This window comes from Pelodiscus sinensis, chromosome 9, assembly GCF_052426305.1.
Source record: "Pelodiscus sinensis isolate ZL-2025 chromosome 9, ASM5242630v1, whole genome shotgun sequence".
Lineage (NCBI taxonomy): Eukaryota > Metazoa > Chordata > Testudines > Trionychidae > Pelodiscus > Pelodiscus sinensis.
Genome location: NC_143060.1, coordinates 22,606,627 through 22,619,338, shown reverse-complemented (window position 1 = coordinate 22,619,338; position 12,712 = coordinate 22,606,627). Strand labels below are relative to the sequence as shown.

Genomic DNA, 12,712 nt, shown 5'->3' with positions numbered 1-12,712 from the left:
ATATATTCTATATGGTGCTTGACTGGAGAAATCCTGATTCCCGTGATAGCCCTTACTTACATAAGTAAAGGTTTTCAATATTTGGCACTTATTTTTCAAAATGAATTATTTAACTTATAGCCAGGTTTAGGTTTCAGATTAATACAGAAATGAATTTTGGATCCTTGGAAAAATAACTCAATTAACACAGGAGTTAACCTTTTCTTTACATCAGTGTTTCGTTTTAGTACCTTCATAATACACTATGGCTACATCTACACTGACCAGTCTTGAGCAAGAACATATGCAAATGAGGTGCCGTGATGAATATCACCCCACCTCATTTGCATACTTAATGAGCTGCCATTTTTTGTGCAAGGGGCTTTTGCTTAAGGAGCAGTCTACACTGCTCCTTCTTGCGCAAAAGCTTCCTCTTGCACAAGAGCAGTTCTACCTGAAAATAAGCAGCAGAATCACTCTTGCTCAAGAGGGGTTTTTTGCGCAAGAAGGAGCAGTGTAGATTGCTCCTTCTTGTGCAAAAGCGTCTTGTGCAAAAATGGCGGCTCATTTGCATATGTTCTTGAAAAGACTGGCCAGTGTAGATGTAGCCTCTAAGTAAATCATAAGATAAGGATCCATTGCATTTTCTGTTAAAAATTAATCTGAAAGCTACATTTACAGACTTTAAAATATCCAATCATTAAAAGAACATTTAAAATTGCAATGCAATTTTAGAACAAAATTTTGGACAATAAAATCTACTGCAGGAAATTATACAAATATATCGTAAAAGAAGAAATTACATTTAATATGCACCTGAAAAAAATGCTAATACCAATATTCCAGCTATTATTTCTACTTTGCACAGAACCTATACCATAGTTTTAGATACTGATTCTGCAGCTATGCAGTGAATAAAATCCATTAATTTGAATGTCACAGAAAATTAAGGAGCTCTCCACATATCTGCTGCATATCCTGCATACTAGCTAGTAACTCACACCCATATTTGAGGTTTTAAAATGTGTACATGCAGTCCCCGGGTTACGTACAAGATAGGGACTATAGGTTTGTTCTTAAGTTGAATTTGTACGTAACTCGGAACTGGCTCTGGCTCCAGATTCAGCCGCTGCTGCTGAAACTGACCAGGGGCTGACTACAGGAAGCCCGAGGCAGAGTTGCTCTGCCCCCAGCTTCCTGGAATCAGCCACTGATCAGTTTCAACAGCAGCTGAATCTGGAGCCTGGGACAGAACAGGTGGGGCGCTGTTGGGTAGGTTCCCCCAGGACCAACCCGGCAGCACCCCAGCTGCTCTACCCTAGGCGTCCACAACAAAAGCCTGGTCTGCTGGGGGGGGGGGGCGCACTAGCTGTGCCTCCCCTCCCCCCAGCAGACCAGGGAGTCCCGGAGCAAAGCCGCAGAGGCGGCGGGGTCCCGCGCCTCTGCGGCTTTGCTCCTGTCTCCCTGCTGTGCTGGGAGGGAGTCCCCCCCAGCACAGCAGGGAGACCTGAGCAAAGACGCACAGGCGGCGGGACCCCGCTGCCCGTGCGGTTTTGCTCCTTTGCCCCGGAGACAGGAGCTTTGCTGTGCAGGGAGACAGGAGCAAAGCCGCAGAGGCGGGGGACCGCGCTGCCTGTGCGGCTTTGCTCGGGTCTCCCTGCTGTGCTGGGGAGTTCCCCCCAGCACACCAGGGAGACCCGGAGCAGCTTTTCTCGCCCCGGAGGATGCGGTGGCGGGACTGCTGCACTCTGGGCGGTCCCGCCACCCGCGAGCTCCGGGGCGAGAAAAGCCCCGTTCGTAAGTGCGGATCTGACGTAAGTCGGGGACTGCCTGTACATATTCATTTTGATATATCTGTATATGTATGCTTGAAAATGACTTTTCCTTTTACTTATGCTTCCAGTCTTGTAGCAGTTGATGAACTCAAGCATAAAAAACAATATGAATACTGTATTCAACATTATTTCATATGTTTATGTTATCAATTTTTGCAGGGGAAAACTAGAAAATCCTAAACTTATAATTTGGATCCTGACCCTCCCAAAGACCTTTCAGCATACTTAGCTGTAAAACTTTGCAGGATTGGGAGCTTGAAAGAATAATAAGAGAAGATCACTTACTATGACTGGAGATTCTTTGAGATGTGTGGGCCCTATCTGGATTTCAAATGTGTTCCATGCGTTGGAGCTGGAACTACAAGTGACTCCTGCACTAACGACCTAATTGGTTTCTGGAGAGCCGTCGTAAATCGAGCTGTCGTAAGCCGAACCCTTATTTCCAACAGGTGCAATGTTATAAATGGGGGTTCCATTCCTGGCCTGCTTTGCCTCCTGGGAGTTGCAGTCCCCAGCATGCCAGGCCCAGAGCCAGCCGAGGGCTGTGCCAGGTATTAGGCAGCTCCACGTCTCCTGGAGCCAGTGGCACGGCACAAACTGTGGCTCGCTGTGAAGGTGAGCTTGACAGGCCACGCTGGGCTCGAGCAAGGCAATTGTAAATGCGGGGGGTCATAGGTAGTGTGGTCAGAAGTCAGGAGTTGCCTGTATTCATAGTAAGACCGACATACGTGTCAACTGGCCCATCTGAGGCTTCAAGTGGTCACAAGAGTTGATGTTGCTCCAGTTCCCTCAGAGACTTGACACTGTTCAAGTTTCCTCTCACCAGACAGTAGCAAAGCCCAGAGCAGAAAGGATGACAAGTGGGATTGGAATCCAGGTAGAGATCACACATCTCAAAAAAACTCCATTTACAGTAACTAATATTCCTTTCTTCTTCAAGTGATGGTCCCTATGGGGATTCTAAATGCGGGAGAATAGTGAGCAGTATTCAATGGAGAGGAGGGCATGATGGCTCTCCAGAAATTAGTCTGAAGCAGGAGTGGGCAATACTTTTTGACCAGAGGCCACTTCAGAAATTTTTGAAGTGGCCCCAGGCTGCCCCAGAAGTGGCGGGGCCAGGTACTTCCATGATTCCCCACCCACAGACCCTGATTGGTCTGGGGGTGGGGGAGTCTTCAATGTCTTCCTTCCCGCCCCCGAGAGAACCACCAGTTGTTCCTGCCGGGGCAGCAGCTGGCGGTTGACTTTAAACGCTGAGCCCCTTGCAGAGCGGGAAGAGACTTCACATGCTCCCCATGCCCTCAAGCCTTGATTGGCCTGGAATGGGGGAGTGCACAAAGTCTCCTCCCACCATGCCCCCATCCTGCAAGGAGCGTGCAGTGCTAAGAAGTGCGGCATCCCTCACAGGACGGGAGGAGACTTCACATGCTCACTCCCCACTCCCAGGCCAAAATGAGGAGAACATGTGAAGTCTCCTCCTGCCCTGCCAGGAGTGCGTGACTCTTCTAAGTGCCTCACATTCCTTGCACGGTGGGGTCAGATGGGAGGGGACTCTGCATGCTTCGCCCCACCTCCAGGCTCTGATTGGCCTGGGGGTGAGGAGAGTGGCAGGGCCTCTGTTTGCTGGATCAACTTGCTTGGCATGCCAGAGCTGACCTACATAAGCCCTTTTGACTTCCCCATCTGAAGGATGGTGCAGCAAATAGTTATGTCCTGTGGCAGGGGCAACGGTACAATGGTTGGTAAAGATTTGGATTGAGAAACAACTGGCCTGGAACATCTGCAAGGAAAGCTGATGTGAGAGCAAGAGCCCACATGGAGTGGCTTGTGACCCCCACCAGAAAGAAAGGAGTGAAGAAAGCAAGTAAGAAAGAGCCTAACTGTGCACAATGCAGCTGGAGATCCAGTGGGATGCAATGAGAGAGCATGGTCATATAGTGGTCAGTAATGGTGAGGAAGAGATAAGAGGAGGTGTGCAAGTCGTTGGTGTGCTGGAAGTAGAAGGCTAGTTCTCAGCAGACATCAAGGCAGAGAAGCATGCACTCCATGGAAGAGGCATGCAGCTTAGGTTAGAAGGTGAGTAAGTGAGCACAATGGTTGAGCTGGATCAGTGAGATCGAACTGGAAAAGAATTTGGGGTGAAGGCATAGGTAGAAGATGGTGAAGGATAGTTCCACCATCATGGCTGCCAATTCACTGATACACCATGTGGAGGTGATACAACACTGCTTGATCCCAACAGATCTTGTTCAGGATCTGGGAAATCTTGGGAATAGGCAGGAAGGTATAACAGAGCTTGTTGACATACGTAACCACTGTTCGGTAGTCGAACAACTGGAAATTCTGGGAATGGAAGAGTAGCAGAAAGGCCTGGCAGGCAAAGTAGTTCTAGGATGTTGATATGCATCCTTGCCTCTCAGGGTGCACCAGAGATCATGGCACCATGCAATCATCCAAGTGAACTCTCCAGCTCATTAGTGAGACATCATTGATGAAAACAGAGTGAGTCATAGGAGGCATAGAAGTCCAGCAAGTGAAGTTGTGGCCCCCTCGTCCCTCCATTCCTTTAAGGATGAAAGGGTTACTCACCTTGTGCAGTAACAGAGGTTCTATGAGATGGCTGTCCCTGTGGGTGCTCCATCCTCTGTGGGTGCTCCACCTTAAGTGTCTGGGCACCGCTGCGTGCCTAGTCAGATTTTTGGTAGCAGTTCCCTCCGGTAGGCTGCACACATGCACCAGATGGCATGCATGGTGCTGCTACTACAAGCGCGCAGCCAACCATCCCTTCAGTTCCTTCTCTGCCGCAAAAGGAGAACAATCAGCCCAAAGCAGAGAGGAGGAAAAGCAGGTGGGGACCATCCACAGGAACAACCATCTCAAAGAATCTCCATTACTGCACAAGGTGAATAACCCTCTCTTTTTCTTTGAGGAATGTTCCTGTGGGTGCTTCATCTTAGGTGACTAAGGAGCAGTACCTGAGATCGGAGGCAGGTGATTTGGATAATTAGTATCATGCATAGCTGCTAGAATGGTGTGCACAAACTTAGTATCATGGGACAGGTAATTATTAAGAACATAGTGTCTAGCAAACATATGAACAGAAGGCCATGTTGCGGATCTACAAATGTTCATGAGAAGTATGTTATGCAGGTAAGCTGTAGAAGCCACCATGGCTCTTGCAGAGCACACGTGGTTACAACAGAGGATCTTAGCCAATGCCCGGAGGAGAAGTATTTGTAGGTATCGGTAACAGACTCAGCTGCCCTCATATGTCAGAATAAGGAGAAGCAACAGAAGCTGCCATGACCTCCTCTAGACATCTGAAGCAGGTAAGTGTACCACATCTGCCTGGGCCAAACTGGAGCGATGAGGATCACCGTGGCTAAGTCCAACCTTATTTTGTTGACTACTCAATCATGGAGTGGAATTGGGGGGAAAGAGGGAAAGAGTAGAGAAGTGGTGCATTCCAAATTACTGTGAATGTGTCCCCGAAGGAGTGCATGCCAATGCCCACATGCGAACGGTATTGTGAACATTTCTTATTGGCATTGGTTGTAAACAAATCCACCATAGGGAAACCCTAGTGATTGAACAGCTGATGGAGGATTTGAGGGTCCATTTCCCATTTGTGATTGGAGTTGAAATTCCTGCTGAGGTCATCCACAGTGAGGCTATCCTTGCCTGATAGATAAGAGACTTGTAGATGGATGCCATGTGCAATGCATCTTGTCCAAAGATAGACAGCCTCCCTGCACAGATGGTAGGAACTGGCTCCATCCTGTCTCTTATGTAATACACGGCTGACTGATTGTCTGTAAAGATTTGTATGAGGTGTAGAAAATGCTGGCATGCATAAAATACAATTCAGAGCTCTAATATGTTTATGTGCAGGTTGGATTCCTGTGGAGACCACCATCCCTGAGTTTTGAGTGAGCTTGAGTGTGCTCCCCAACCCAGGACAGAAGCATCCGTTGTCATGGTCATGGATGCGGATCGTTTGTGAAAAGGTACTCGAATGCACACGTTTCTTTGGTCTACCCCCCCAGTCCAGGGAACGTTTGATCCTGTTTGGGATTGATACTAATATGTTGATGCTGTTGTAGCATAGTTTACCGTCCTTAGCCACTGCTGCATGGATTTCATGGATTTCTGGCATGCAGCACTACTGAAGTGGCTGCTTCCATGTGTCCTAGTAGCTGGAGGCAAGTCCTTGGGGAACTCTTAGACTGATTTGGGTCTATGTAGTCTGAAATCTTTGTTGTGGGAGAGAAGCTACAATCTCCACAAAATCAAGGTAAGCCCCATTCTCTGAGCTGGCTGGAGTTTGCACTTGGAGAGATTTATCTGTAAACCGACTGTCTGGAAAACAGCCCTAATTAGAAAGACTGAGTTCTCTGCTTCTTGACTTGTGTTTGCTTTAATCAGGCAGTCATCAAGGTAAGGAAATATGGAGACCCTCTGTCTGTGGAGATGGATGGCAATGACTGAAAAGATCCTTGGAGATGTGGCAAGTCCAAATGGTAGCACTGTGAATTGGAAGTGTGCATTGTCAACTGCTAATCAGAAGTATTTCCATTGTGTTGGGTGAATGGATACGTGGAAATACATGTCCTGGTAGTTAAGAGTCGACAATCAGTCCTCTTTTTTTAAGACAGTAATTAGAGTGGATAGGGTGACCATCTTGAACTGTTGTGATTGTCTGTGTTGGTTGAGCTTCCTGAGATGGATAATCTATCTCCATCGCCCTGACTTCTTCATTGTGAGGAAGTAGTGGGAATAAAACTCTTTGCCTCTGTAGCAATGAGGTACGGGTACTATAGCCCCTAGGTAGAGCAGGTGGTCAATCTCCTGGAGGAGAATGCTCTGGTGAGATAGGTCCCTGAAGATGGATGGGGAGAGAGGGTAGAAGAAGGGGGTAGAAGAAAAGTGGATACAGTATCGACTCTTTATACTGCCCAGTACCCATCTGTCAGTTGTGATGGAGGACCATTGATGGTAAAGAGTGCTAGATGCTGATGAAAAAGTAGGTGGGTTTATGGGTGTCTAAATCAGTGAGGTGTTACCAGACTCTCAACCTGACCTTCAAAATGTTTTCCTAGAAGCTGAGGGTTGAGAGGTAGAGGGCTGGTCAAGGGTTTGTCTCTGCCTCATTTGGAGTTGTCTCCTGTTGTCAAAATGTTTGTTTGCCTAACTAAATGGCATGGGTTTGTATCTTTGAATAAAGAATCTTCCCTGTTTACATTTTTCTGCAGAGACATGAATACCAAGCATTCCTGGCTCGGGTGTCTTTAAGAGAGTGGAGCAACGCATTGGTGGTGTCCGTAAGAGCTAGGAACCCTGGAAAGGAAGATCCTCCACCATGGCCTGTACCTCTCAAGGAAACCCTGATGGATGAAGCCTTGATGACCTCCTCATCACAACGGCCATCGTGATAGAATGAGATGCCGTATCACAGGCATATAAGGCAGCTTCTAGGGCTATGCAGGAAATCAGGGTGCTTTCATTTATATTTGCCCTGAACTGTTTTCTTTTGTCCTCTGGAAGGCTGCTAATAAAATGTGATAGTTGCTCGAAAATATGATATGTGTATTTTGCAAGATTGTGGTGTAGTTGGGTGTGTGGAGTTGTAGAGATGCAGAGGAACAGACTTTCCTCCCTATGAGGTCCAGGCGTTTCCACTCCCTGTTGTAAGGTGAGTTTCTAGCCATACTCTGTTTTCCCCTCCGATTAACTGCATTTACAACTAAGGAGTTATGGGATGAATGGGAAAACAAGAAGTTAGCATCCTGTGGAGCAACGTAGTATTTATAGTCTGACTTCTTGCAGACTGCTGAGATTGTCACTGGCATCTGCCATACTATCTTCGCAGGGTCCATGAGGGTTGGGTCCATTGGTAGGGCCAGCCTAGCAGATGGGAAGTTATGTAGTATGGTGATTAACTTATGATGAACTGTAAAAAACTAGAGAGCAACTGCAGTTCCAACCAACATCACTGGCAGCAGAGAAGGACTGAAGGGATGGTTGGCTGTGCATGTGTAGTAGTGGCACCACGTGTGCTATCTGCTCCATGCGTGCAGACAAATACCTCCAACTAGGTGTTCAGTGGCATTCAGACACTTAAGGTGGAGCACCTACAGGGATACTCCTTGAAAAAGAATCATCAATTTTGCCTCTGAAAAGCTTTTGGTTATTGCAAGGGAAGTCCCTCTAGTGTGATTTGGTCCACCTTCAGGAAACTGCTGGACTGCAGCCAAGAGTCATGGCAGAGCATGATTCCAGAAGGCAGGGAGGTGGAGGCTCAGTATCAATAGCATCAACTACATCTTGAAAGGTCACCTTGGCAATTAATTTTCCCTTGGCCATGAGGTGTTGAAAGCCTGGTGCCTTATCAGGAAGTAGGAAGGCGTAGAAATCCCCAAACTTGGTACAGGAAAGAAAGTCTTATTTTCCCAGAAGGCCTGGTAACTGGCACTGCAGAACTGGAGGCCCAGTGAAGAACAGACCATACACACAATACTTCTTCTCTGCCCGGTCTGAAGGGTTAGACAAAAATGTTCCTGATAGGCACATTCTAAGATCATCTGTACCACCAAGGAATTTGGTGGTGGGAGGGAAAACAAGAAGCTTGTACTGTGAGTTGGCACAAAATATCTATGCTCGGTGTGTTTTGCAGGGGGGAAGGGGAGAGTGCAAGAGGCCAGAATATGGACATTGTGCTGGTTGGAGGATGACATCGTGCATGGACAAGGCAGTACAAGAAGGTCCAGGGGGCTGCAAAATATCCAGAATTAGATTGTGGGGGCAGTGGACAGTTGGTGGCAGCTGCTATGTGACAGAGAAGGTTTCAATATTGGGAGTGGTCATCAGGATGTGGGAGAACCTCATCCAGTGATGAAGAAGTTCCAGTAGAGACTGAGGAAGCCAAAGGTGCCAGTTCCACTGAGGGTGCCAGAAGAGTGAAAGCGTCATGTGGATCCTCATAGATGTAGGGATAAATGGGAGGTAGAGACAGGCAATGATGCAGGCATCATGAGAGTCCCTGGCAGCAGTACAGGTCCCAGATGGACAAATAGACATAAGCATAGGGTCACTGGACATCCTTGGTCCCCGTGGGTAGGGGAGTTACTGATTGGTCATGGGGCTATAAGGGGGAAGATAGGAATGGCAGCAGGAATCTGGGCTGTAAGAGCAAGTCAATGAGAAGGCTGGGTCCTGTTCAAAGGACCAGTCTGACTCTGAAGATAGCTCTGGCAGAGGCAGGGCCATCTGTGTGTTGTGGGATGACATAGGGTGGTCCAAGAGCAAGACAGGTTTCACAGCCAGAGACAGAGAACTGAAAATAACTAGGGATCTGGAATTCAGTGGAGAGCTAATTAATGGCAGCAGCAGTTCAGCCATCAGTCAGTGGGACAAACATCCTGGTGTGTGACCAGGCAGGACATGCCAGATGGTTCTGGTGGCTGGATGGTGCTGGAGGTGATGACAGACACCAGGGGTTAGAGCCAGTGGAACACAATGCTTTGGATTTATGCTCCAAATGAGGCTTTGATTTATACTCTGCAACTTGGTGCGGGTTGAGGAGGAAATGCTGCATTTAGCCACTCTTGTACCAATGAGTGTGCTTTTTATGCACAAAGTGGGATTTGGGCAGAGGTGGCAGTTCCACTGGCATCAGGTGAGAGGGCAGACACAAGTGCCCGCAGCTGATGTCAGTCAGTGCTCAGACAGATCCAACAGTGCCGGATCCAAAGTGGCCACACTCCTCCTTTCACGAGGAACTAACAGAAGGTGAAGCTCCTGAACTTCCTGAGTTTAGGGTGGAAACAATCAGCACATGGAGCCCCAAGTGGTACTATGGGCTTTGCCCATGCAGTACAGGCAATGTTGGTGCTCGTCACTCACAGGGAAGGAGCAAAGGCATGATGCACAGGACTAAAACGAGCTTAACTAAACATAGCCCTCAGCCTAAAGAAGAGCCCCACAAAAGGGATGGCAAGTTCAAAAAGCTAACAACTCTCTGAATGGACAACTACCTACAACTAGAGAAAAAAAAACATATACAAGGAAAAAAGGTGAAAAAGGCAGCGCTCATAGCAAGCAAGGAGCATTGAGGAACTGAGGTTCCAATTCTGGCCATGAAGCGGTAAGAGGGAATTAGAGCAGCTTTGACGTGCATGGCCTCTCAAAGCCTCAGAAATGTGATGTGGTTAATGCATGTGCAGGTTAGCAAACATGACTATGAACAGTTCCAGCTCTGGTGCATATTTGGAATGCACATGAAAGAAGGATGGGCTTTCATGTTTGTTATCTGATACTGGAAAGTAAGCTAAGTTTCCTTCAAGCTGCACGGCTGCTTATCATATGCCACACAGGTGCTCAGGATTGTAGCAAGGCCAGATTCCTCTCCCTACGTTCTAGACCTGCTGCGACGGCCCTTCCCTGCTCTTGAATGGACCTGCTGCAGCCAAGGGAGGGTAGTAGTGCCCCTGCTCTGCCCCAGCTGGACTTGCCACAGCTCTGACTCAGCTGGACCTAGGGAACAAGTGCCTTTCCCCCAGCTGCAACCTTGCTCAGCCCAGACATGCCATGGCTCGGGGGAAAGGACTGGTGTCCCGGTCCTGACCTAACCCAGCCTGAACCTACTCTGGCCTTTAAGTGGCACTCCTCCCCTTGCCCAGCTCTGCTGGAGCTGCCACAGCAGGGGAGAAGAGCCTCTCACCTGGCCTCAAGCTGCTGCAGTGAGAGAGCGCTGGTGGCCCCACTACATGCTGTCCATTAGTAAAATTAATTTTGTTACATGTCCCAATATGGAAGTGATGTGTGACATATCACTTCCATATTGGGGCACGTAACAAAATTAATTCCACATTTGGACCTACAAAATTAGAAGGGATACTGAAAGTAAGCATCTGTATTTGTATAATCCACAAATAATGCGTTCTCTATCAGGAAAAAAATCACCTCTCCCATCAAAATTTAGAGTGATCAGACTTTGTACAGGGCACTAAGGGTATGTCTAAACTACATGGCTCTGTCGACGGAGCCATGTGGATTTGTTTGTTCGGCAAAGAGAAATGAAACCGCAATTTATCCTACGAGGCATAACGGGGAGGTCAATAAAGAGCTTTTAGGTTGGCGTGGGAGTGTCCAGACTAACGCGCTGAGCCGACAAACAGCTGATTAGCTGTTTGTCGGCTCAGCGCGGCAGCCATTTAATTTAAATGAAGCCGCGATAATTTAAATCGCGGCTTCATTTCCCTTGCTGATCAGCCTAATCTACGGAGCCATGTAGAGCCATCTAATCGATGGAGCCATGTAGTTTAGACACACCCTAAGTGGATGAATGGAAAGAATTCACACTCACTGATATGCAAGTCATGATGTGGAAGCACAGCCTCTCTGTGGCTTGTGTTTCAGTTTACTGGCATGACTAATGACTGCTGAAGATTCTACCAAATGGATCTGCATAAATGAAGATCCACAGTAACCCCTTTCTAAGAACCTGCAACTGTCTACACATCTAATTACTGAGTGACAAGCCAGCGTGTAAAACTACAGGTCACCAGCTTTCCACACAGTAACATCCACAAAACAATACTGAAGTGGAATGTAGCAAGGCATGTTACAACTTGAAAACATAGTACACTAAGTATATTCACATCCTCATTGTCTAAGCAAGCCTTTAGAGTATTAGATTAGACTCTCTGGAGGCAAAAGTCTAGCACATGACTACTCTGACAATGTTGTTTCTCTGTTTGCAGGGGCACTGCAGGTTTTGAGTGGTTTAAAGAACTATGGACAGATGAATCCCCTGAATTTCACCCTTAATTTAAGATATCAATTAAAAATATTAAATAAATTATGTTTGTACACGAGCTTTGCAATGCACCTTTATTTTTCACTCCCACACACATTAAATATCTGCAGTGATAAATATAAACATAACTAATTATTAATACTCACTTAGAAATTGGATTGACGCTGGCTTCAATAATTGTTAAACATTTACAGCATTTTATAGTTTCTGGAAAATCTTGAACCCCTAGAAAGAAAAAAAGTTTGAAAGGTATTATAAAGATGTTCTATGAAAAAAAACCTTTCTAAGCTTGTTTTGCTTCTAAATATCTAATGTGATCAAGTTAGATGTCTAAGTCAATAGAACCTGATGCAATATACTCTTGACTACTTAAGGAACTGGCTGTAGAAATCTCTGGGCACATGAGTGTTTATCTTTGTGAACTCATGGAAGATAGGTGAGATACTAGAGGATTGGAAAAGGACAAATATAGTACTTATTTACAAAGAGGGGAATGGGACAACCCACGGAATTATAGGTCAGTCAGCTTAACTTTGGTATTGAAAGATAATTGAGCAAATAATCAGTTTGTAAGCACCTAGAAGAAAGTAAGGTAATAAGTAACAGTCAACACACATTTTTCAAGAACAGCTCATTGCAAACCAATGTAATAGATCTTCTTTTGACAGAACAACAAGCCTTGTGGAAAAGGGAAAGCAGTAGATGTGATATATCACAACTTTAGTAAGGTTTTTGATATTGTCTTACATGACCTTCTTATAAACTGGAGACATATAATCTAAATCAGTGTTTTTAAATCTGTGGTCTATAAACCTCTGGTGGTCCACAGATTATATCTAGGATTAAAAATATTAAAAAATAAAATAAAAAAAGTTTTCAAAATAGGTTGAAAACTACTAGTCTAGATGAATCTATTATAAGCTGGCTGTGTAACTGGCTGGAAAACCATACTTAGAGGGTAGTAATCAATGGTTTGAAGGACAAGGTTAGAAACCAAAATGATGTTGTTAAACTGGAGAAATGGTCTAAAATGCATAGCAAAACATTCAGTAAGGACAAATACAAATTACTACTCTTAGAA

At 46.2% G+C, this 12,712-nt stretch overlaps 1 protein-coding gene across 1 annotated transcript in view; it reads right to left on the bottom strand.

Annotated features, from left to right (window-relative positions):
* LRRC7 (leucine rich repeat containing 7) overlaps window positions 1-12,712 on the bottom strand; it is a 399,063-nt gene that overhangs the window by 221,303 nt on the left and 165,048 nt on the right. The window contains exon 5 of the mRNA XM_075936231.2: window positions 11,778-11,856. Within this exon, the coding sequence (XP_075792346.2) occupies window positions 11,778-11,856 (79 nt within the window). The remainder of the gene's footprint in view (window positions 1-11,777; window positions 11,857-12,712) is intronic.